Genomic DNA, 26936 nt, shown 5'->3' with positions numbered 1-26936 from the left:
ATGCCTTGTTCTACCTCCGTCAGAAAAGAACAGAGAGCTGAGGCTGTAGCAACCACAGGCTTGCTGAAACCTGGCAGTTAAAGAGTGGAAAAACATAGCCTGGTCTGATGAATCCTGATTTCTGCTGAAGCACACAGATGATAGGGTCAGACTTTGACACGAACTTGTTGGGTTAACAGTCCAGGCTGATGTAGGTGGTGGAATGGTGTGGGGAATGTTTTCTGGACACACCTTGGGTCCGTTAACACCAATCAATCATGGCTTGAATGCCACAGCCTGTTTAACTGATGACCTTGTACGTCCCTTCATGACCACAATTCTCCCTTCTTCTAACGGCTACTTCAGCATGATAATGCACCATGTCGTAAAGCAAAAGTCATCTCAAACAGGTTTCATAAACAACGACCGGTGTTCTTCAGTGGGCACTAGAATCTAGTAGAACACCTTTGGGATGTGGTAGAGCGTGAGATATAATTAATGGGCTCTTAATGGGCAACGGGCATAATTCATACTGGGTGTCATCCTCCCACTGATGCTGAATACGCCTCTTCTGTGAGTCATGCTGTTTTCAAGCACTGGACAGAACAGAAAAAAAAGTTGACGCCAGTTTAATTGCTTGCTTTCTTCAGTGCGTCTTCAGAGAACGGCCACAGACTGAGATCGACTCAGTGCCAATCCCTCCCTTTGGTTTGGTTGGTTAAGCAGGCACTTTTTCCTGTTTGTTTCAGAGTGACTTTACAGTTCAGTTCACTGCCCATAGCATGATCTTTTTCTTCACGATAACCTCCTCATGACATCACCCTGCTGTTTCTTCCCAGGCATTCCCCTCCGATAATGAGAGGCCTTGTCCCACAGCTGCGTTTAATTGCAGATACTCCTCCATTTCCGTGTTTTATTTCTCCGTTGTTCCCAGAAGAGAGATATAGGCCTGATGCACTCTTTCATCAGTGCAATCACTTACTTGCACATTTAAAGAAGACGCAGTCGGCACAGCATTTGATGTAGAGTCTTACACACACACATTTGATTTGTCATTGAGTATTTGTTTTTATTCAGTTTGAGAATGTTAGTGATGTCAGAATGTTGGGTGATCACCACCCCACCTTATCACCAACTCCTCAACTCATCCCAAAAGTACTGGGTGAAACACCGTCATCATTCCAGAGAACCACAGTTTCTCTGCTCCACACCTCAATGCTGGGGTGCATTATTCCCCTCTAGCCCACGTCTGGCATTAGGCTTGGTGCCAATAGGTTGATGTTTATCTGCTCCAGAGAGCCATGATCTATTGGCAGTATTTTTCTACAGGGACTAGACAAGCTGTGTGTGTGCATTTGCACATTTATGTCAGCAATGCATGGAATTTAAAAAGTAGCTTAATGCGTCCCCCACATGTCTCACATTGGACATACAGTGTATATAGTTTATACACAGGATACTGTGCTCTTATGTATAAAATATATAAAAGTATCAGAATGCAATAAGAATTTTCAAAGCCCATACCTATTCTTAACCTCAGGAAGTGAAAGAAATGGTTGTACCGTCAGTTCAAGAAATCAGTTGTGTATAAAGGACTTTATTATTGGTTCTTTAGGTTTGGCCTTTTTTGCCTGGAACAAGCACACGCACACTCTCACATACACAATTCAGTTTACTCATTTGTGTTTTCCTGTGAGGGATCCATTCATTTCTCAAATGTCCCCTGTAAGAGATGTGTGTTTAAACTGTGTGTGTATGAGTGCGTGTCTGCAGTAATATGCCACCACTCGTAGACATTGCTCAGCCTGTGTCTGTAGGGGAGTAGGCTTTATGGGGTAAATTGTAAGCGGCTTGAAATCCCTCACGATTAAGGCTTTAACATGCTGAGAACACAAGGCCTTCTTTTCCCAAGGCTTTATGTGAACTTCACTGACCTATAATGCATTTCCCTCTTACGTTTGGGCACTGGGAGATGATGGGATCCTGAATGTTTCAGGAGCTATAAAAGCAGTGATGGATGCAGATGTTTTCTTTACGAGCGTCTGTGCGTTAGATGGAGGTGGAGGCAGGAATAGCTGGAATAATGGCCTTTAACTGAGATGAGAAGACTTTCCACTAGATGTGTGAATGTTGCTACAGGGATTTGCTCCTGCTCTGCCCTGAGAGCATAAGTGAGATCAGTATTGATGATGGCTGTACAGATGTGGATCAATAATGGAGCCCCAACACATGTAAGAAGCTTCAGCATTTCAACTAATCCCAGAGGCTTTTCCACAAAAATCAATTACTCAATCTGTGGAGTAGAACTTCATCGCTTTAGAAGTGTTCAGTAAAGAGTCATCACTTCAATTCACTCTAGAGGTGTTCAGTAAAGCGTCATCACTTCAGCTCACTCTAGAGGTGTTCAGTAAAGCATCATCACTTCAGCTCACTCTAGAGGTGTTCAGTAAAGCATCATCACTTCAGCTCACTCTAGAGGTGTTCAGTAAAGCGTCATCACTTCAACTCACTCTAGAGGTGTTCAGTAAAGCGTCATCACTTCAACTCACTCTAGAGGTGTTCAGTAAAGCATCATCACTTCAACTCACTCTAGAGGTGTTCAGTAAAGCATCATCACTTCAACTCACTCTAGAGGTGTTCAGTAAAGCGTCATCACTTCAACTCACTCTAGAGATGTTCAGTAAAGTGCCATCACTTCAACTCACTCTAGAGGTGTTCAGTTAAGTATTATCACCTCAGCTCACTCTAGAGGTGTTCAGTAAAGCGTCATCACTTCAACTCACTCTAGAGGTGTTCAGTAAAGCGTCATCACTTCAACTCACTCTAGAGGTGTTCAGTAAAGAGTAATCACTTCAGCTCACTCTAGAGGTGTTCAGTAAAGCGTCATCACTTCAACTCACTCTAGAGGTGTTCAGTAAAGAGTAATCACTTCAGCTCACTCTAGAGGTGTTCAACTCACTCTAGAGGTGTTCAGTTAAGTATTATTACTTCAGCTCACTCTAGAGGTGTTCAACTCACTCTAGAGGTGTTCAGTTAAGTATTATCACTTCAGCTCACTCTAGAGGTGTTCAGTAAAGAGTCATCACTTCAACTCACTCTAGAGGTGTTCAGTAAAGCGTCATCACTTCAGCTCACTCTAGAGGTGTTCAGTAAAGCGTCATCACTTCAGCTCACTCTAGAGGTGTTCAGTAAAGCGCCATCACTTCAACTCACTCTAGAGGTGTTCAGTAAAGAGTCATCACTTCAGCTCACTCTAGAGGTGTTCAGTAAAGCGTCATCACTTCAGCTCACTCTAGAGGTGTTCAGTAAAGCGTCATCACTTCAGCTCACTAGAGGTGTTCAGTAAAGCGTCATCACTTCAGCTCACTAGAGGTGTTCAGTAAAGCGTCATCACTTCAACTCACTCTAGAGGTGTTCAGTAAAGCGTCATCACTTCAGCTCACTAGAGGTGTTCAGTAAAGCGTCATCACTTCAGCTCACTCTAGAGGTGTTCAGTAAAGCGTCATCACTTCAGCTCACTCTAGAGGTGTTCAGTAAAGCATCATCACTTCAACTCACTCTAGAGGTGTTCAGTAAAGCGTCATCACTTCAACTCACTCTAGAGGTGTTCAGTTAAGTATTATCACTTCAACTCACTCTAGAGGTGTTCAGTAAAGCGTCATCACTTCAACTCACTCTAGAGGTGTTCAGTAAAGCGTCATCACTTCAGCTCACTCTAGAGGTGTTCAGTAAAGCATCATCACTTCAACTCACTCTAGAGGTGTTTAGTAAAGCGTCATCACTTCAACTCACTCTAGAGGTGTTCAGTAAAGCGTCATCACTTCAACTCACTCTAGAGGTGTTTAGTAAAGCGTCATCACTTCAACTCACTCTAGAGGTGTTCAGTAAAGCGTCATCACTTCAACTCACTCTAGAGGTGTTCAGTAAAGCGTCATCACTTCAGCTCACTCTAGAGGTGTTCAGTAAAGCGTCATCACTTCAACTCACTCTAGAGGTGTTCAGTAAAGCGTCATCACTTCGGCTCACTCTAGAGGTGTTCAGTAAAGCGTCATCACTTCAGCTCACTCTAGAGGTGTTCAGTAAAGCGTCATCACTTCAGCTCACTCTAGAGGTGTTCAGTAAAGCATCATCACTTCAACTCACTCTAGAGGTGTTCAGTAAAGAGTCATCACTTCAGCTCACTCTAGAGGTGTTCAGTAAAGCATCATCACTTCAACTCACTCTAGAGGTGTTCAGTAAAGAGTCATCACTTCAGCTCACTAGAGGTGTTCAGTAAAGCATCATCACTTTAACAGAGATGCTCCATCACTCCAGCATATTTGAAGCTGATGGGTAGCTGCTGATGTGCATGTATGCAGTGAGTGGGTGCAGTTGATTGAGGCTGATAAAGCTGAATTCCTTAATGAGAAACAATGTCTGGATAGTTTTGGACACATGGTGTAGATTTCCATGCCTGCACACATACAGTGATGCATAAGGCAGCTCTGCCTGTGGAAGCTTTTGTCCATCATTGTTTTCCATGTGCTCCGGCGCTTGTGAGCCTCTCCCACTGTTGCATAACAGGCATGGCTCTTAAATTCCCGGTGGTGAGATCAGTTTCTGTGGCACGGAGCTGAAGTTTTGAGCTGAAGTTATGTAAGAAAGCGAGGAGTTTGCTGCTTTCCTCCTGTTTACATGATCCTCTGGCCTGGAGGAAAACGTTTTAGGGAGGAGAATGACTGACTTTCAGAACAACTTCTGCTGCTTAAACTTGGAACTGGATGGGCGGCTGGGCAGTGGCAAGCCTGGGTGTGCCTGCAAATCTCACGCCTTTATGTATTTCTGTGGTAAACATGTGCCAGATAGGGAGCCAAAATGGGAGGTTGAGGTGGATTTTCCACTGTTTGTGTGTCTGTGGATGTTGTCAAGGCTTGGGGTGGAGATTGTCTCTTGTACACTGTAAATAAATTGGTGCCTTATCTTATCTTAAAAAAGTTAGTAAACTGGTTGATTGACTGTCCTACACGTAGCTTGGCTCTTGGTAGATGTGGGATGGGCACTTGGCAGTGCTAAATGGCAAGCGCAGGAAAGGGCTAAAGAACAATACATGGCCAAAGGAAACCACTTTTCTTAGCAGATTTATAAGAGTGCATGTGTGAGAAAGAGCCAGAATAAAAAGGGTGGAGAGAAAGATGGAGGGATGCTGATAATTGTCCAGTTCTTCTTGCATAGTCATGGCCATGAGTCAGACGGTGTGTTTTTTTTCATCGGCGATCAGGCAGAAAAAACATTTCTCACATAACCATCATTTCCAGTGCTGTGGGCTCCAAGATGGAGCACTACTGATCCTGCATCAGTTCTGCGTTGTAAATTGGTTGCTAATCCTTACCACAATTTCAGTGGTCAAAGTCAAAGTGTTGCACTAAAATTAGGGGGGAGTCCTTTAGGCATGATGTACATAATGTCATAATGTTACATGCATTTCTGGACGAGCTGAGCTGAGCTATATAGAAAAGCATATGGTAATCGCAGTATGTGTGCATGCAGCCCTATCTTGCAGTAGGCCAGACCTCACAGTCTGAAAATAAAACACTAGCAGCAACAATTGGTGGATGTGGCCCGGCTGCTTTTGGCTGGGTGGATTTATTTTCTTCATACAGTTCACTTTTAAGCTTTCACATTCCTTTCAGGGAGCACATCCAGCTGAACTTTGACACATTCTATCAAGCATTAACTCCTACAGGCTTGCTATTTTGCTATTAATTTAATTTAAGCTAAGTGAGTAAGGGTTTAAAGTGTTAATTGTACTGCTGTCAATGAATTGTGTAATGTCTGTTCATGTGTATGTATATATATATATATATATATATATATATATATATATATATATATCTTCCACCAAGACATAAGGAGCAGATCTTTAAGTACTGTAAGTTGTGAGATGGGACCTCAATGGATCGCATCAGTGAGCCTTCCTTGGAAAAGTGTGTCCTTCTTTGGACCAGTACTGTAGGTACTGACCACTGCATATCAAATAAACCCCACAAGACCTTCCTGATGTTTTAGAGATGCTCTTACCCAGTCGTCTAGCCTTCAAGAATTGCCCCCTTGTCAAAGTGGCTCAGGTTCTTATGCTTGACCATTTTCCTGCCTTTAACACATCAAAGCATCCAAAACCTCAGAAATACAGAATGAGGTGGTTTACAGTAAACTGCAATGATTTTCTTTGCTGCAGTGAAGCTAGCCAAAACCTGTTTATTGAGTTTAGGGATGTCCAGCATTAAAAGATCATATCATATCAAGACAGGTATGATCGCAGGCATTGCAGGTGAGTTTCATTTTCTGCAATGCTGTGTGATTACTGGGTTGTGTGACACAGACCCTCTGGCAGCTGCGTGGGAGCCTTTATAGGATTACAGTAAAGTTACTCTTTCTATACTAAACCTAATAAACTCAGACAGCTCACCTTTTTAATAGAACATTTAAATTAGAGAGGCTAAATTGACTATTCCTTTTTGTGTTTGAATTATGTTTGAAAATATTTGTTATGTTAATGTTTTCCTTTTCAGTATATTAGGCAGTTCATTCTAATTGTAAACATAAATAAAAGCTGTGCAATGTAGTGTCACAGTCTAACGCTCTCTCATGCTATATGATACAGTACAGTACTTTTGTACAGCATTGTTGTTAGATCCCTCCGACTTTGATGCACAACACAACCTGTTCATTCATCTTCACTGTAGTCACTGGGGATCCACCGATAGCACTTTTTCCTTTCCAATACCAGGGTTTCAAGTATATGCCGATAGCGATACAGACACTGACTTACATTTATAGGTTGTACTTTTATATATCTTATATCTAATTCACATTTCAGATCATGGGGAAAAAGTTCCAATAAATGTCTGTTTAATGGTAATAACTATTTATGACGGACTTTTACTAGTTGTTTAAATGTTTGGTTTCATAACAAAGTATGCAAAAATGAAAGTAGGGCGTCAGTAAGCTTCATAGTATTGGTGCTCTCTATTGCCGATCCTGGTTTGGTGTCTAAGTGCCAGTATCAGCGCAGATACAGATGCGGTATTGGGATCGTCATCAGCACCATTTATCAGTCAGTTCACTCCAGTTCACGTTCAGACCTTATTCAGCTCTTAGCGTGGCTTGTAGCATAGCTCTATAAACTGGTTTGTTTGTGTTGTAGCATGTGTCTGTGTGTGCAGTTTGTTTGTGGTATTGGTGTGTTTACTCAGGCTTAGCACTAACCGCAGCGTCCTGCCCATTAGTGGCCAGCAGATGCATTTACGTGTGTGTGGACATTCTGGAAGGAGGCCGGTAATATAAGCAGCACAGGCTCACTTTCAGCTCTCACAGGTAGAAAGCATCAGCAAGCTGCAACTGCACTTCAAGCTGCACTTAGACATACAGACTGTCAGGTGAAGGTGTCATTAATCTGCTATTGTGTTTTTCCTTCACTCCAAGGGTCTACTTCAGGGAATTCTGTACAAACTGGTGGGGCTATTCTTTGGTAATAGAAGTTTGTAATAACACTCGCCCCGCTGGTGGGCCATGGGCTTTTATAGGCTGTTATTAAACAGCTTGCTAAATTTTGGGTACACTGGAAATGACTGACTGTCAAGTCAAGTCAAGTCAGATTTATTTGTATAGCGCTTTTTACAACTGTTGTCGACACAAAGCAGCTTTACATGAATAGTTATTAATAAAAGAGACAGAGACAAAGAAAAAAGAAGAAAATAACGTAAGACATGAAGGACTATGTGTAAATAAAAAAAAAACTTGCCGGATGCTGCAGCCCCCTCAGCACTTCCCGTATCCCTGCATCGAACAGGCTGTTTACCATCACTTTTCTTTAACATGCCTTTTCTAGGATTAGATCTTGTTGCAATTTAACTTGACTCAGCTTGAACAGTTACTGCAAACAAGGACAACATGCTCACATACAATAAAAACATACTGAAAAAAAAAACTGCCCCCAAACTTTTGATGGAACTCTCCGCATGCTGAGAGACAGTGCCCCTCCCAACGCTGAACACAGTGGCGCTGCTGTAGCATCTCTGCTGGAGTTTAATCTCGTTGGCATTGATGGATGGCTGCCGGACCAGATCACCTGTGTGATGCGGGGGCATCTGGACGCTGAATAATCAGCCTGCGCCGGGCACTTGTCCTGCATTGTGCTGTCTCGTCCCTCTCTTGTCCCTCTCTTTCCTGAGGAACAAAGGAGCAGAATAAAAGAGCGTGTTTCGCCGGGGGGACTGGATCTCCCAGCATGAGTGACAAGTTTAGAAAGCTGTGACAGCTAAGCAACTAATGTCTAAATCTCACCAGATGTGAATCAGTAATGAGCCGTCTATTGAACCACGAATATCCTTCAGAGTAGACTTTCAGTTATCCTGAACAGCCCTCTTCCAGTATGAATGAAGTTTGTTTTGTTTATTGAATGTTAAGAATAGACACTGTCACATGCTTTTTTATTCAGTACACTACCTCCACCATCTGCCCACTGTTGTGGCCAAACCCAGATCAAACGTATGCAGTTAAAGAAGAATCCCAGACCCAATTGAGTGACTTTAAAGTCATCCAGAAATCAGAGTAGACCTTTTTTATCAGTCTGTTTATGTCCTTGGAACAGTCCGCTCTCTATTAACGGGCTTTGACATTTGGTTACATCACAGTGCATCAGTGACAAGGAATATTATAGCAACTAATCATATGAACTAAGCATTTTGATTAATACAGTCAAGAGTTTTTCAGTCAAGTCTTAGTCAAAGAAGATTTTCATGCAGATGAAATAAATGACCAAAATAAAAAAATACACCATTCATACATTTGTTCATAAAAAGCCTATGTAGAAGCTAGCAGATGGACGCAATACAGCTGACATTTCGGCTGAATTACATTAAGAAAGTTGCCTTGCTCCACATACAGCTGTGGTGATTACTATACAACTAATGCTGTATGATTTTATGTACAATGAAATAAGCCCCAAAATCACTATTTAAAATCACTAGACCCTCAGGGCCTTATAGGCCTTCAAAGAAGACCTAATGATTCCTGAGAAAGAAACAAAAAAGATCTGTGCGGTTGTAGTTCACTTTTATTCATCCATTTGGGCTCATGACATTCCCACAGGAACATTACACCAATTAGCCATACCTTTAAAATCATTTCCATAATATTAAGTGGGTTCCCTTTATTCCACCACAACAGATCTGACTCGCCAAGGCATGGTCTCCTGTGCTTTTTGGCACAAAAACGTTAGCAGTAGATCCTGTAAGTCCTGTAAGTTGTGAGGTTGGATCTTTATGGATCACATCAGTGAACTTTAAATGACCATGACCCTGTTGTTGGTTCACACGTTATTCTTCCCTGGATCACTTTTGGTAGGAGATCTGCCGTTTTGGAGATGCTCTGACTCTAGCTATTACAATTTTTTCTTTGTCAAAGTGGCTGAGATTCTTACGCTTGCCCATTTTACCTTCTTTTAACACAAACTTCACCTAACTGTTCACTGCCTAATATATCCACCCCTTGACAGAAGCCACTGTAGATAAGATTTTCTAATGTTATGGCTGATCAGTGTAGCTAATATATATATATATATATATATATATAATAACTGGAGCTAAAATATTCCTTGGATATTAAAAATTTATTATCTAGCTTATGTCTTACAGTTTAGTCCTACAGTTGTTGCAACAAAAAAAGCAGTACTAAATCAGGAATTCTGTCAAAACAGTGAGGCTAAGAGAGACAGTGTCTCACTGTACTGCTTAACATATTAAACACTCATTTAATGTGGAAATGCCCCTCTAAACTCCAGTGTGCTCTGTTCTGTGGACAAAGAGGAACAAAAAGACCTTTCAAGGTGCTTGGTCTAGTGTTCATGTTTATGGAGGAAGAGGAAAAAGCCCATAGCACCACACGGAAGCAGCTGCAGGGTCACACCCAGCGCTGTTCTGCTCCCCACCTGAAGTAAGCAGAGCTCCACCCGTCTGAATACAGCAGGAGTACAAGGGCTCCCCTCAGGCAGCAGGAGAGAGTCAGGTCAGCCTGACTTCCTGTGGTCTACACTGCCATTTCTCACATTCCCAACACGAGGGTGTACATCTCTGACCTCACCACTGTTCAATCTGGTTACGGTTCTATTCTTTAGGAAATGAATCAGTGCCTCATGACATCTTAAATTCCAGCGGGATTCGATTCATATTTTTTATTTTAGATTTTAAAAACTTCAGACACAAATGCAAGTTGAGGAATTGTTTATGTATTTATTACGGGAATTATTTATATAGTTTTATTTTTTATTTATTTTAAATATATTATAATTGTACTAGGGCCAAAACAAAATACTGTATAAAAGATCTAATATACCGCACGTATACCTACCTACTTTTGTAATTTACTTGAATTTAATTAAAAATAGCCTTTAAAACCCGGCCAAAAAACAAGCCTGTCATAATTACAATTCCTCAAAATCACATCTGAATTGAAGCAGTTGAATCACCACCTTTAGATGTGCTTTTACACCCCTACTTATCACAGCTTCTTTGTTCCCATGGGAAGTCTCTGCTCTACATCTGTAAAACCAGCCCTTGGCCAGACCTTCCTGTGGGCCGGGCCAGCTATACCTCAGCTGCCCCCCAGCATTCAGCTTTTCCTTCCTCTCCGGATAGTTCTGTGACGCATGCGGCCAACTTTCCTGTCGTGATATGATGAAGGAGTGTACAGTGTCAGCTTTTTGTTTTCCAGTTGTAAGATCAGTCATTCTGAGATCACTGGATCTCCTTTTTTTTTTAGTTTGCAATCTATATAAACCCAAATATTTCATGGAATTTCAGGTTTGTAGACACCTTCTCCTCTAGTACTTCTGAAATCAAGAGTACCCCCCCTTCATAACTGCCTCTACTCTTATTGGATGTCTTTACACTACATATTGGTGCATTGTGGAGAGAACTTGATGGCACTAAACCAAGTGTAGGGTAAATGTGTAGCAGCTCCAGTGCTTCAAGCCCAGTGCTGGGGGGAGATCATGCAAGCTGTATCAGCAATGTGTTAGACCTGTATGGATACTTTTGGGTATACACTATTTATTGCACATTGCACAACTTGCACACTACCGTCATTATTTATTATTCTCTGGTCTGTACTGTGTTGTGTTGTCTGTCCGCACTTGTTTGTTTGTGTTGCACTTGTGTTCTGTATGCACTGTCTATGTTGCACCATGGTCCTGGAGGAACGTTGTTTCGTTTCACTGTGTACTCTGTATGTAGTTGAAATGACAATAAAACCCACTTGACTTGACTTGACTTGAGCTGGGCAATGTGACAATATTTTATCATATTGTGATAAATTTTGTTATGGTGATAACAGTATGTATTTCTAAGCATATGAAGGATACTGTTAGTGCTTATTAAACACTGATCAGCTAAAGGTTTCATTCCTAACAGTGTAATTAGACTGATTTAATTGGATGAAGTGCAGCAGATGCTGAAAAATCACTCTGAATAGTATGTGAATAGTTGTTTATAAGAATCTAATGATTTAGTCTGTGATTACATGTATCGTGACAAATATTATGTATCGCGAAAAAAGTCTTTAAATACTTTTGGTATTTTGACCATATGGTATGATATTTTTTACCATATCGCCCAACCCTAGTATACATCATAAATCAGTGCTAGGTTGCTAGAGCTACATCACAGCAACTTTGAAGCTTCAGCTGTTCTTTCCATTAGTCAATAATTCAGTAATATCTTCTTTAAACTGCTTACTTGTCTTGAATACTTCTTTGCATGGTTATACAAAGGACAGTTTGCTTTAAGGGTGATCAATATTAATAAAATAACAACTATTTGTATAAAATAATGAAAAATTATAAAACAAATGCCTTTAAATACATTTTTGCCTTATTTGCCTCACCCCAATTCCCCCCAAATGTCTTTGCCTGTGGTTTATCAATGTGATCTGCTGTGTTTGTGTTTTAGCATATGCAGCCTGTATGTGCATCAGCTTTGAAGTATTAGCCACCACATGAACCTTAAAGTAGTTCAGCTTTTAGTTTTCTGCCTTTAAAACCAGCAGTCTGCATGTTCTCTCACTGGCGACATTTAGCATTGCCAGTTAATGCAAGCTAATGCCAGGAGCAGGAGAACTGTCCTTGACAGTTGTGAAGTCCTGTGGGAGTTGAGAGGTGTTTCTGTTTTCCTCTCTTCATAATGTATCTTTTTCCTTTTCCGCTCTCCGGAGCTCCAGCAGATGCACCTCTATTTTAATCTCTCCCAGAGCTCCATCATCTTCATACCAGCACTGATTTATTCCATTTTCCAGCTACAAAAGTCACTAATATCACATCTTTTTCCATTTGGATCATGTTTTTCCTTTACGTGTGTTCAATAAAATAGGTAAATGTAGCAGCTTGGTGGATAATCACTTTCCGAGATAAAACTCTCCCACCAGATTTATCACATGATTTATTATTTGATACCTGCTTTACCTGTAGCACTGTGTTAAAAATCACATCATATCATTTTAATAATATGTTATGCTGAAAGAAAACAATCCTGTTAACCTTGTACTGACCATAGAAGTCATGAGACAGTTGCTGAATTCTATGAATAAATGTTTGTGGTGTGTAAATGTGTAACATAAATATGAAACTACAGCCAGTATACCCTCACTGTACACATTCAGGATGAGAGAGACATTTGAATGTCCTTTAAAAAAAGGCCTGCTACGTTCAAGACTGGAGCAAAACTGTAAACAGACCATTCCTGTTACTTTCACTTTCCCTAAGGCCACCCACACCACTATGCTAGTAAAGTGCAACATAGATTTACAGCTTCATTTATAAATACCATTGAGTGAAGAATTAATTGACATGTGCCCTGAAATGTATTTATTACACTTTAATAAACCAGGAAAATCTCATTGATATTTAAACTGTGTTACAGCTATTGAGTATCCTGGCCAAGACAGGCAGCAGCACTTTTCACAATTAGTTCCAGCATCAGCAGGACTAGCATTAGTAGCAGCATCCCTTAAAGTGTGTTTTCCCAATTCTGGACACACAGTAGGAATCTTAACAACATACACCTTTTGAGAAATGCCTCAGTAAAAAATGATATATTTTATAAAAATACAGAATGCAAAAGAATAAAGCATGACAAGGAATTATCTAAATAGATAGATAGACAAAGAACCTACCTTAATAATACTTACTTCACATTAACATTGATTGACAGTAATCAGCAGCTGTCCAATAACGTCTGTTACAAATGTGTTTTGATTTTTTTTCTTTTACAGGACACAGAAATATGTGATGAATATATTGTTTATTGAAATCAACCATACACTACAGATGCAACAGACAGTGCTTAGGTTGGAAAATGGTGGAGTACATCTTCAAACATATTAGAAACTACTTTAGATTATGTTAATTGTGCCAGTTACAAAATCAACAAAAACTTAGATATAAGAATCAATAAGAGATTCTTATGCAGGTTTGTGCAGTTTATTCTGACATCAATAAATAAAATTATTAAATGTAAACCTGTTGATACAGTTTTTAGAACAGCAAATATGTGATTATTTTATTCTCATCATTTTAAACCTTTATACTTGAACAAGTGCTTCTCAATAGAGACAACAAACGCAAAAAAGGTCTCTTTCCATTTAAATTCTGACACACAGAATCTCAGACATATCATCCTTGTCCAGTCCGTAATGATTTCATTGGTTGAAATAAGAATGTGGCACTTTTAAAGGCATCGCAGTGCATCCAACAATAAAGGCAGCATGAAGCTTTTTTATACGGTGACAGAAACACTAAGAAAGCTCCACTTCCCTATGCTGATCAATTTTACTAGGACTAACGTGGACATACAGCTCACACACTACTCTGGGGGCTCATGAAAACAAGGTAAAGAAGACAAACACCCTGTATGGATCACCAATGAGATGTTACGTGTGTAGAACTCTCTCCATGCTGAGGTTGAACTTGTCATATATGGAGTAATAGCACACATATGCCACGACTGGTCTCTGCGTTAGAGTTAATGAATGAAAGTCTGGAATCAAGAGCAGATGGAATTCCAGCACACACACACACACACACACACACACTGCAAAGAAACTCAACAAGTGCATTTGACCCATCAGATGGGGTCTGTCCAGGAGTGTTGTCTCATTTTCTGCACGGCTGCATTCCAGTGCAATATGGCACTCTGGAAGTTCGGAGGTCAGGGGTGTCAGAGCACCTCTCTGAAGCAGCAGATGGCCACTGATACCAGCACACACTCACAAGCGCGCACACACACAAGCACACATGCACACAAACAAAAAGGACCCGCAGACCGAGGCGTATCCATTCACACCATTCAAATCAGCTTGTTGGAGACCATAGAGACAGACGTCCCACAGTGCACTTGTTCCGCCTCTGTAGACGTTCGTGTCTGAAGCACATTTCGCCTGATTGGCTGCTTCTGCACAGCCCTCTTCTGAAAAGCTCACTGTTGTTCATCGCATCGTCCCGCCTGCTGCCGATTATCATAATGAACCAGTGATCCACCCCCCCCTCCATTCACCATCACCACCACTGCCATTCACAATTAACACAGACAGATTCAGATGGACTGACGATTTACTAGATGATATTTAAAAGGGATAGATGCACAGTGCTTGTATTATGGAATGTTACCCAGTCACTGCAACCACATAAGTAAGTCTATTAGAGATGATTTATTTAGACATTATCCAACCAGACATTCAAAACTCTCTTCTTATGATGTATCTCGAAGGTGGGCGGAACTACAGCCGCTCTGAGGTTCCTGTGGAGCAGTGGAACTGTGTTCTTTTGAATAATGGTTCGCCATCTCATACTTTTGTTAAGGATGAGGTGGGGTGGTGATCCTCCACCATCCTGACCTCACTAACGCTCATGTAATCAAATCCTCACAGCAATGCTCCAAAAATGTAGTACAAAGTCTTCCCTGGAAAGTAGAGACAGTAACTCATGTTTAATACCCTTGATTTCAGAAGAAACTGTAAAAAAGCAGGTGTCCTAATATTTTTGTCCATATAGTGTAGTCTCATATCACTGCAAAAGAGGTAGACAGAATTGGACAGAATTCCAACGATTTTCTTTAGCTTGGAGATAACCAGAAGTGTAGACTTCAATATGGCCACTCATGTTTATGTCTTACAGTAATTTTTACCAAGATTGTAGTCAGCTTACTAGCGATTAAGCAGTAAGGCAGCAGTATCTGAATCACAACAGGTAACGCTATAAAGCTATTCCCTATTTTGTAACATTATAATAAGGTATAATTATAAGGTATTATAATGGTTTCATTACTCATGCAACCTACTGATATTAGTGTAGCCTTACGATGGATATTGGTCTAGCATAATGATGGATTGTAGTGTAACCATGGAAACTGCTGCAGTATAGCCATGGAAATGGGTGTAATGTAACTATTTAAGAGGGTGTAGTGTAACCATGGAAATGGAGGCAGTATAATCATGGAATTTGGTGTTGGGCAGTCATGAAAATGAGTGTACTGTAACCATGGATACTGGTATAGTGTAACCATGGAAATGAGTGCAGCAAAATCTTGGAAAGTGGTGTTATAATAGAAGTAGTTATATGAAAACTGGGAATGGATGTTAATGTAACCATGGAAATGAGTATAGTTTAACCATGGAAATGACTTTGACTAACCGAGGACATTGGTGTAGTGTAGTTTTCAAAGTGCAGTAGCTCACAGATGAGGATTAGGTCGGTGATGAGGATTAGGTCAGCTGAGTTTTTTTATCTTAAGATTTCTTCTGTGTGTTTGTGTGTGTATGGTTGTAACCAGCTGCCTGTTTCATTGGATACACAGAGGGCTTTTTGGTGTGTGTGTGTGTGTGTGTGTGTGTGTGTGTGTGTGTGTGTGTGTGTGTGAGTATATAATGGCTGTAATAGTGGCTGTATTCAACTCTGGACACCTCCTTTCAAATTCTTTGACCCTCGTTTCAGGGTCAAAGGTCAGGGATGTGTTTCATGGTGGTGCGTATTGAACCCAGGAGAGGATGGGTGTTGATGTGTTTGGCTGCAGCTGTACCCTGCTGGCCCCCACATTCGCTCAGTTACAAGATATGAAAACTCCCCAAGCAGCCTGCATGACTTCTTCCACTGAAGACGTGTCTAGTTGTGCACTATGGAAACAAGTTCTCAGATAGTTAAATTATTTAGGCTCAGGTCTGGCCCACATTTCCCATCACCATCCTCCCCACTAACCACATGGATTGGCGGCGGTCCATTCCCGGTTACCAACCAGTACACCCCACATATACACCACAGTCAGGCCACATACTGCATGAAGTGCAGTGGCATTTTTACACAGTGTAGCTTCCACATAAGTGTGCACACCTAAATTAACATCCAAAAGGCACCATATTATGATATGATATAATATAATTTTGACTTAAAGAAACTATCATTCTAAATTAAGAGGTTTTAGTCACATAGACTAATAGCTGTCCCGTCAGATGTCTTCAGGAAGGCTTTCACGTGGAGTCTTGTTTGGACGTATCTTGTTACCTTTTAGTCATTATGGTTACAGGCACACGAAAATGAATGAAAATTGTTTGGAATTTCCAAAGCTGAAAATAAACAGCAGGACAGAATGAAGTCTGCTCTTGTAGAGCCTTGTTGCGGTACGTCATGGAACCGTGGAGCAGCCAGAAGGAAAGCGTGAGTGCTGTTTGGATTTGGGGAAGGAGGGGGGGGGCTTCCCACCACATAGCACACACACACACACACACACAAGGGCTGGCTGTGTTTCTGACACATGCCCCTCCCTCTTCTGTTTCCCTACAGATGAGCAAGAGAGACCACAGAACAGCTAGAGAGAGAGAGAGAGAGAGAGAGAGAGAGAGAGAGAGAGAGAGAGAAAGAGAGAGAGAGAGATCGTAAGTCTAGAAGTCCTCACAGGACCAGTGAAGTGAAGGATTGCACAGAGGAGGATAACAGAACAGCAGCAGAACAGCAGGACTATCTGAACACTGCAATGAGGAATATGAGGAGTTACTACTCTTGATCCTGAGGACCTGAATAACAGCTGGTAAATACACCTACTGCTACTAAAGAGTGCTTGTGACAGAGTGAGCAAAAGAGAGAGAGCGAGAGTGAGAGAGAATGAGTCTCAGAGTGAGTGAGAGAGAGCATTATGAGAGTGTGAGTGAGAGAGCATGGGTTAGAAGAAGAGTTTCTGCCGAAATGTTAACTTTTACTGTGCTGCTGATCTCTTCATGCTCCGTCCACAAATGTGTTCTTTAATAGCAACAGTTACTAGGTTGGACAGTCTTTACAGAAGATTGCTGCTAAAGTCACTGAAGGTAGAAGGGAACCAAGGTGGTGGTACCAAACCTCGAAAAGGGGAGGGGCAATGTTGACTGGCAAAACTACAACTGCAACTGATATTTATGAAATCAGCATTACCTAGCAAGTTTACCTTTTAATAACAGGTTCATATCAATATTCCACTGAGTTGTAATAGGCAGAATAGTGTCTCCTAGCATCCACTCCTGTAATATTATACTCAGTCCTTCTTCCACTTCACTACTCTTCAGCTTGTCAACAAATGTACGTGTACAGCTGTCCATGAGATGTGCTCAAAGCATGGTTTAGATTCCTGACAGTGGTGGAAAAATCTATTACACTACACAAAGCAATGAGCAAAAAAACAATGGTGCACCCCAATTGTGTACTAATTAATAATACTAACTAGGTTTATAGTATGTATTATAGATAGAAGTTTCAAAGTTGAGTATCCTCAAAAGTCCATGATGCACAGTTAGAACCTTTTGTTTTTAAATATGGTTTTAATGGACATTAGTGTTGTCCCACAATACAATGTGAAACCGAAAGGGAGAAGCAACTCACATCATAGCAACGTTTAATTACTTTCTGTTAGTATGAAATGAGTTAGCATGTTCAAATGTTGTGTACTAACCTGCCAAGCCTACACTATTAAGATTAGTATACACTATATATATATATATATATATATATATATATATATATATATATATATATATATATATATATATACAGCCAAGATCAAATCTTTACCCTAAATTATATTTAAAAATTAGTACCAGTTTTTCAATCCTGGACGTTGTTCTCATTGGAAGTTAAGAGAACAGTTATTAGTAATTGATTGGCCATTTAGTGTCATACCTACCAAGGATTACCAGGACTACCCGGACTGGAAACTAGATTCAAGGCCTAGATTTGAAAGACCTCTGCCATATAGTATTAATGTGCAGTACACAGTTGGGATGCACCCCAATTCTTGTATAATGCTGCTTTAACTTTCACACAGTGTGGAAAGAGAACATGGAGATATTGATTGCTTCTGCCACTGAGTATGACAGGGGTGGGGGATCGCTACAGTAGTTTGAAAAGTGTCCTTGTTATTCTAGAGACCACTTACTGTATAGTAACAATACCGACACTGACCCCGTTTACACCTGGTCACTTCATGTGACTAGTGTCTGGATTGTATCTAGAAAAAAATATTTTAGCCACATGCATTTACATTTCACAGTCTCCGGTTAGTCAGAATGAAATTCAGTCGCTGTCTGAGACGGAATATGCAAATTTGCTAGTTGTGCTGCGATTGGTGTTTCAGTTGTACTGGAGGAGCATTGGTTGTCAAATGCGTGTTGAAGAGATGGATGCATTTACACTGTTGTAACATGTGGTTCAAATGCGTCTCAGATCACCTCCTGAAGTATTTGTATCTGTCTAAATGCATCCTGGGTTCGTTAACACTGGCATTTTTTATGTGGTTTGGTCTTGTTCAGATATAATCCTGGTACTCATGACTCATGATAAAGTGACCAGTAGTAAATGGGTCATTAAAACTTAAAATGTATTTTTGTACAAGGATACACAGTGTCATTGATGCAAAGCACCAAAAGCTTTTTGGATACCCATAGCACCCCTTGTGGAGAAGTGTCAGTCTGTTAAACATGAGTGAGTAAGTGAATGAGATTCTGCTAAAATACGTTAATTTGGGGTGTGTTACTCAATTTCATAAGAAGAGTGTCATGAAGATTCACTTTTTAAACCCTGATTGATCATATATCATTCATATAGTTTCCTCACTAGTTATAATACTATTATATCAGTTCCAGTCATTGCTGATGGACCTCTTTGTTTGTTTCTGTTTGTGGTCACAGATCAGAATGGGGAACACGGACAGTCAGTACAGCAGCTTCATCATTCCCAGCAAGTCCCGGCCCTGCTCTTTGAAGATAAACCCCTCCAGAGAGGAAACCCTGTCCCCCCACAGCTGGTGGAGGAGTGCAGGAGGAGGTGCGCCGACCTATAAGACCCACAGCTCCTCCAGGAACAGCTCAAACCAGCACAAAAATGGCCAGTCGTACACCTCGCGCCACTGTGAATACATCAAAAGCAACAACAACAACAAGCAGCAGCAGCACAGCTCCATGCCAAACAACAGCAAGCTGGACTATGAGTGTCACCTGGCTCAGCAGAACGGCTGCTATGTGTAATTATGTCTATTTATTACATGCTGTTATTACAGACATTTTATGCCACTTTAGCCTCTGTATGATTAATGAAGTACAATGAGAACAATGATGCATTTAATGTGAGGGATGCAAAGCTCATAGAAATGAGCGACATTTTACTTCTAATTTTATATTATCTTTAATTAATTCATATATAACAATTCATATATTACATATTATGACATTCATAAAAGTCCAGCTCTGAACCCCTTAACGCAGCAAGGCTTATTACACACTAAGGTGTGTTATTCAGTAACTACAGGGACTTCTGTACAAACTGGTAGGACTTTCTTTGGTAATAGAAGCTTGTTATAAAACTGTCGGCCCACCAGCAGGCCATAGGCTTTTTAAGGGTTTAAAATGGTATGTAAATATAATCATTAGGAGTCTAGTTTAAGCACTTTTATTAGTATGGAGGAGATGTTCTTGTCTGGATGCGCAGTGTTCTGCAGTTTGTGAGGCCATGTTTGATGTTATCCATGGTGGACATTGTGGTATCGTGATCCATTTCAGTAAGTTTTAATGGAAAATGAATGGAAAAACCCACCACTTGTGGCTACCTTCTAAAACATAGCACGTCCATAAAACAATTACCTTTGGTTCCCTAAAGAATCTTTCAGCTGATGCTTCTTTAAAAAAACACAGTTGAAACCACTTAACTAAAGGTTTCCTTAGGGGACCAAAAGTGCACTGCTCCAAACCTTTCTGGTGCATTGATTTTTAGGTGTTTATAAATGTGAGTGTATCTATTATTGGCTGTAATTATTATCTGTAATTCAAATATTATAATTACAGACTTAAATTACACATCAATTAGAATTACATCACAGGTAACATTCATGTTTAAATCTTCATGTTAAGATTGTGCACCACTGCTAACCATGTGTTCATACTTTTGATAGCCAGGGCAGTAGTCCCCGACCCTCAGCCAAAAGCTCTGGCTCTGAAGCTCTTCACAGCAGAAGCAGTCCCAAGGTGCTTTTCAGGCAGGATGGAAGCTTGAGGGTTGAATTTACCAACAGCAGATCAGAGCTGGACGATGTCCCTAAAGACTCTACGCTGAGAGACAGCAAAGGCAGCTCCCTCAGCTCTGAGGCATCCTGGTACGACTCTCCGTGGGGCACTGGGACAGATCTCTGTGATAACGTCTTTACCACTGGTCAGCCTTCGGACAACAGCAGCGGCTACACCACTCTGTCCTCCACACGAACTGACGACTTTGGCTCCTGCCCTACAGCCCAACTGGATGGACATGTGACTGATCTCCTCCACCAGGTAGAGCTGCATGATGATGTCGTCTGTTTATCATATTGCAAAAATACTCATATTACAAAAGACTGCAATATGCAGATGCATAGCTTCTATAGCCCTATTGGGACTGGGTTAGTTTCACCTGAGGAGATCCGGTATGAGTTTGCAGAGGTTATTTGGGGCTATCGCACTGTAATTAGCTAAATAACTGTAATGTGGCAATGTATTTCTTTTGTGCAGCCCTATCTCCAGGCCAGGATGAACAACAGCCAGTACAGCAGCAACGGCTACATAACCAGTTATTCTGGACGCACTGAGGAGGACAGCGGCATTGGGGACTCTGTCTTGCTCTCCATAGAGCAGAAAGACTTTGGATTGACCTCTTTCACTGACCTCTACACTAACCCAAACTTAACCGGGCCATTTCCCACGACCGGAATACTGCCGACAGTTCAGGTCCAGGACATGCCTGACCTCCAAGAAGAGAGTCCAGAAAACCTAGCGTTTTCTTCCCTCACATTACCTTGCAGAAAACCCATAGCTGACAGCAACAGCAGGAAGGACTCGCTCAAGAGCCGCATACGCCGCCTCAGCGACTGGACAGGCAGTCTAAGCAGAAAGAAACGGAGGCTGCAGGTGAGGAAATGACAAAAGGGGCTGATGCGGGCGGACACAAGCCACCACTACCAGCGTCTCTGTGCCATTGTGCTATTGTCCGCGTCATGCAAAACACACATGCTGCTTTCACGCCTGCCTGACTGGTATCAGATGAATGCAGGCTTTTGAATCTTGCTTCACATCTGTGTGTAATTTTGCCATTAGCTGAGTCTCTAAGCTCTGCTCTGCTTAGGTTTGGATGTCTTTTCAGTATAAAATGACAAGATGAATATTACTCTTGATTTTCTAAATAGATTGTATATTTTCCTTAAACTTGAGGTTTACTTCCGTAGTTTCTTGGCTGCTACCTGTTAATCTCAGGTCCTTTTGATTTTACTTATACAGACAACAGTGTCATTTGTAGTAATTTATTTTTCTAAGGTTTGACCAATATGTCTAATACTGATTAGCCAAAACTGATATTGATTATTAGTACACCGATCATGGTAATTTGAAATGTAAAATGTGGACATTTATTATTAATGTTTAATAACATACTAACTCTGAACAGTTTAAACTGAAAAACAGTACAAATGTGGAATTAAAGATAGGAAGACTTTTTAATACACTAAAACTAAGCATTTTAATAAACTCAGTAGACCCCAACTCCCCAGAATTAGGCACAGAGCGCATGAGAGGCTTTAATTTAAGCTATAAAGTGTGATTAGCACCTGAATTTAGCGTGCATCAAAGCCTGCCTTATGTTTCTCTTTTTTTTTTTGCAGTTCTGACAGGTTGTCAGAACCTAGCTCATAATTGGTTGCCCCCTAATGTTTTCACGACACCACTGTTTAACTGAATTTACAGATGTACTTGACCTGCCAGCACTGGAACTACAGTGCTAGTGTGGATAGCGAGTAGTAGCAGCTTGTACGTGAAAACAGATATTTGGTATTCTTGGCCTGACAGCTCCTTTGAGTTGCCTTTTAAGGGGGAATAAAAGAAAGTGTGTAACAGCACTTAGAGCCCTGTTGATGCAGTGTTAGCTTGGTAATGTGAGTGTGTGTTAATGTTTACTCTCCTCTTTATCACTTCAGTGTGTATTTCTGCTTCTTTCCTCTGTCAGGAGCCGAGCACTCTGGAAGCCTTCGAGCCATTCAGCAGTGGAGTGGATGGCCTGCTGGGGGACTCCAGCCTTCAGCTGGGTGGCGGCCCGTATTGGAGCAGCCTCGTATGCAGCCAGACGCAGTCGGCCTGCTCTCTAACAGACCCGTACGTGCACTGCAAAACAATCAAGTGTTCCCCATGCTCAACAGCATTCAAAGCAGCGGTTTACACAGATCTTTTTACATCAGCATAATTTTGCATTAAATAAAAAAAAGAAAACAAAACAGAGTAAAGAAAAATGAAGAGCATAAAATAAATGTTGTTTCAAATAGTTTATATGGTTTTAATATTTGCAGTATTATGTTACACACTTCATCCAGTAATGACCAGATAATGAACTACAAAGATAAATGTTATTTTTTATATCACTTTTTCTGTTTTTTATATATGGTAAGGTATGGTAAAAGTTCACAGCTCATACATTTTACTAATGTATTCAGTTAAATGTAGTTCAAAAAGTAAGTGAATCCTTTGGAATTACCTGTATTTCAGCATTATTTACTAATGAAATCATTGACAAACTATCACACAACCAGTTCATGTCCAGTGCATTAAGTAAACATCCAGTAAACAAAGAAAAATGCTCAAAATACAAATCTATTGCTCAAACGACTATGTATGAATTACAGTGTGCAGCAAAGTCTGAGACAGAACGTCTATGAGAACTTCAAGCAGGAGCTGGAACCAGGTGGCGGTTGCAGCACTACACTGTCGGATGCTCTGCAGGCGTGGGAAGGTGATGGGGAGCAGGGTGAAACCAGCAGTGGCTCTCTGGGTTCTCTGGAGCAGATGGAGCTACTGTTTGAGAAAGAGCAGGGCGTGGTGCGCAGGGCTGGCTGGCTGGCCTTCAAACCGCTCATCAGCCTGCATAAGGAGCGCAAACTGGAGCTGGTGACTCGCCGAAGGTGGAGGCAGTACTGGGTCACACTTAAAGGTGAGAATGACTCTACTGAATGCAGTTCTGGTCCAGGAGTAGCTCTGGCCTGCACATTTTAGTGCTTTCCTGCTTCAACACACCTGACTCAAGTAATCAGCTCATTAACAAGCCGTTCCTGAGTTGAAGTGGGTGTTTTACAGGGAAACGCTTATAAGTAAATTGTTGGTGTGGGGGACCACTGGTGGGTGGAGGGCTGCAACTTAGGCTTTTACTTTTACCCAAGGAAAGTCTTTTTATCGTTGTTCCGCTCCTGCAGGTTGTACGCTCTTGCTGAGTGAGGCCAATGGTAAAGGATGTCCAGAGCAGGAGGCTGGCCCACGTTACGCCCTGCAGGCTGAGGACAGCATCGTACAGGCCGTCCCAGAACACCCCAAGAAGGAGCATGTCTTCTGTTTGAGCAATGCTTATGGAGACGTCTACCTGTTTCAGGTTTGGATCCAATAACTTCATGTACTACATTCTGAGCACTTTGGAGTGCTTACCTCAAACACTCGTCGATCAGCCAGGACTTGTTTGATGATAGAAGTTTAAATTATTATGTTTCAAGCGCTGCTGAATTGTTAGGTAATCTCAAATAGTCTTGCTTGCTTAGACTTGCGTTGGGTCTGAGGTAAGTGTGTGATATTTCAGAATGCAGTTCGCACAGTGCTAACTGGTGAGGCGTGAGCTTTCCTTACTTGGGAGCTACATTATCCTCGTAACTCCAGCCCCGAACTAACAAAGCAAACATCTTTTTCCAAACTATTCCTTTAACACAGCACTTGTCCCCTCTCCCCCTGCAAACCTAGTTCTATCTCCTGGTTAAACAGTCAGCTTTTCCCAGCCCTACCACAGAATATGAAGGATTTTGAAGTCTTATATTATTCCCAGTGACTGTCCGCTAACTTGTAGCAGGATCACGCTCGGAAAACCACTCTGTGCTTCACAGCGTATTTTATTTGTTGCTACTCTAGCTCATAATGACTACGTTGGTCTACATAATATGTTCTCTCGCTGCCAGTTTCATAACGATGTCTTGGTAAACTCTGTACTGTAATGAAAAATTGGCTGTGCGTGTCTCAGCTGGAGGGATGTGTGCTCTCATGTTTTGTTGGCCTTGTTTTTCCATGGGAAGAGAAGAAAGCCCTGTTGTGCTAAGCGTCAACGTTCTGCTTTAAATCATATAGCCCTCTGTGCTTCATACATGCATGCATACACAAAGTGCAAAGGCAGCCATTGCAATGGTTAGAGCAGCAGTCTCTGTGCTCTATGATGTCCTGCTGATTCACATGTCACGTTTCGCAGACAGAAATCATACCACTGGTTCACCTCCAAACATCACCACCACAGAACCAGGGCAGCTTGCCCTACCATAGTTCCAGTTGCCGTCCAAAGAGTTTGCAGCAGCCTGGCTTTCAATGCTGTGTTCTCTGTGGAGATGTGTGTGTAATTTTCTTCATTTTCCAGACACAAAAGTCCTGACTTTGTATAAAAAGCAGAGAAACACAGGACCAAAACAATGCTTAAAATGTAGTAGTGCTTTTAACAAAAACGGTTTAATGTTCTAAGACTGAAAGAGCAAAACCATATCTGTCATGTTACTTAGGTTGGTGTCCACATGATGTAAGGGCTGTCCACAAACATTTGGACATCATCACTGTCCTAAACATGACTACCTCATAAAGCACACTCTCTTTCTCCGGCAGGCTGCTAATCAAACAGACCTGGAGAACTGGGTGACGGCCATCCACTCAGCCAGCGCATCGCACCTGGCCAAACGTCAGGGCAAAGAGGACACGGTGCGGCTGCTGAGGAGCCAGAGCAAAACCCTGCTGCAGAAAATCGACATGGACAGTAAGATGAAGAAGATGGCTGAGCTGCAGCTGACCGTCATTAGTGACCAGAAGAACAGGAAAGCTGTGGAGAGCCAGGTGAGGGCCACAGAGGAAACGCCAAGATTCTTTTAGGAAGTAGAGGGTTTTGGGTGTGTGTGTGTGTGTGTGTGTGTTTTCATAGGAAACTTACTTAGTTTTTTATTTTTTGTGTGTGCAGATCCAGCAGTGGGAACAGAACCTGGAGAAGTTTAATATGGAGCTCTTCCGCATGCGCTGTTACCTGGCCAGCCTGCAGGGCAGCGAGCCGCCCAACCCAAAGAGCCTGCTTGCTGCCGCTGGACGCCCGTCCAAGATGGCACTCAGTCGTCTGGGAATTTTCTCAGTGTCATCCTTCCACGCCCTGGTAAATAATAACCAGCACTGCCTATCTTTCCTTGTTATTGCAGTGCTGTACAATAGAGATCTACAGGCAGACTTCTGTTACACTTGCTGCCATGTAAAAAGAAGATTTAGCAATGCAGATATGTATATGATATATTCTGTGATATGATTAGACTGTATTGCAGTGTATTTTCAACTTTGTAGTCCACTCAGATGTCATTTGGCTGTATGAAAATGTTCTCTGTCTGCTCCTTCCATGTTCTGGTGAATAGTAACCAGCACTCACTTATTAAAGTAAAGTGACTTTCCTTAAAAACAGCAGCAGAGCTAATTAAGAGAGAACCCAGAGCTCAGTATAGCAAGCTGATGACATTCCCATGAAATGTCATTGGGCTCTAATACAATTTATCTCATATCTTTCTAAATCTGGCTCTTAAATATGTTCTAAAAGTATGTCCTAAAATTGCATTCTGTGTGTGTTTGTGTGTGTGTGTCTTTCTAGATGTGCACTCGTGACGAGGCCACTCTGAAAAGGCGCTCTCGCTCTCAGTGTCGGGGCGTACGGAGTAAACGGGGAATTTTCTCCTCTCAGAAAGGGCTGGACAGCCTGACAAGACGAAACCATGAAAAGAGACAGTCTCTGTCCCAGGTAGGGCTTCATGTACGGTTAAAAGCTGACACTGAGTCCCTGAGTGCTCCAGTGGATTAAGGCGCAGACACTATGACCAGAGGATCGCTAGTTCGAATGCTGCTGACCACCGGCAGCCAGGGCCCCAAGAGAGCACAATTGGCCTTGCTCTCGCCAGGGTGGGCAGATGGCACTTTCTCCCCAAATCACTCCAGTGCAATGCTGGGCAGCACTAGCATCTGCTGGCCGACGCATCTGAGCTGGGCGGTGCTTTTCTCAGAGCATGTTGGCTACCCAGTTACGTAGGCAGTTCAGAAAAAAAGAGTCGCTTGCTCCCAGAACCAGGGCTGGTTTCCAGTGTCGGGAGCATTGCATGTGATAGGAAAGAATATGTATGGGGGAGTTAATGTACAATGGTCATGTACACTTTCAGAAAAAAATTAACTGCTTTTTTTTGTTGTTTCTTAGTTTTGGTTTTGGTCTGTCAGGTTGTAGAGGAAAACTCTCTTACTTTGCCTTTTTTACCTATATAAACAACTCTTTATGAGTGTGTGCCTGGCCCCTGGCGCAGTAGCACATTTCTGAAGCCCCTCTGTTT

The 26936-nt window shown here is 41.6% G+C and overlaps 1 protein-coding gene across 4 annotated transcripts in view; it reads left to right on the top strand.

Annotated features, from left to right (window-relative positions):
* Window positions 1-26936, top strand: part of tiam2b (TIAM Rac1 associated GEF 2b) — a 56438-nt gene that overhangs the window by 9571 nt on the left and 19931 nt on the right. For 3 of the 4 annotated variants that reach the window (XM_072686808.1, XM_072686815.1, XM_072686792.1), the window contains exons 2-10: window positions 19210-19541; window positions 20466-20838; window positions 21055-21450; window positions 22538-22683; window positions 23208-23512; window positions 23772-23944; window positions 25201-25425; window positions 25547-25732; window positions 26213-26359. In XM_072686808.1, the coding sequence (XP_072542909.1) occupies window positions 19216-19541; window positions 20466-20838; window positions 21055-21450; window positions 22538-22683; window positions 23208-23512; window positions 23772-23944; window positions 25201-25425; window positions 25547-25732; window positions 26213-26359 (2277 nt within the window). In that variant the 5' untranslated portion in view covers window positions 19210-19215. Of the gene's footprint in view, window positions 1-16937; window positions 17085-19209; window positions 19542-20465; window positions 20839-21054; window positions 21451-22537; window positions 22684-23207; window positions 23513-23771; window positions 23945-25200; window positions 25426-25546; window positions 25733-26212; window positions 26360-26936 lie in introns of those variants that run through there. The other variant, XM_072686800.1, reaches the window with a different exon arrangement.

The sequence above is a fragment of the Salminus brasiliensis genome, chromosome 1, assembly GCF_030463535.1.
Source record: "Salminus brasiliensis chromosome 1, fSalBra1.hap2, whole genome shotgun sequence".
Taxonomy (NCBI): domain Eukaryota; kingdom Metazoa; phylum Chordata; class Actinopteri; order Characiformes; family Bryconidae; genus Salminus; species Salminus brasiliensis.
Note: the sequence above shows the minus strand (reverse complement) of the source record. Positions and strands in the feature narration are given on the sequence as shown.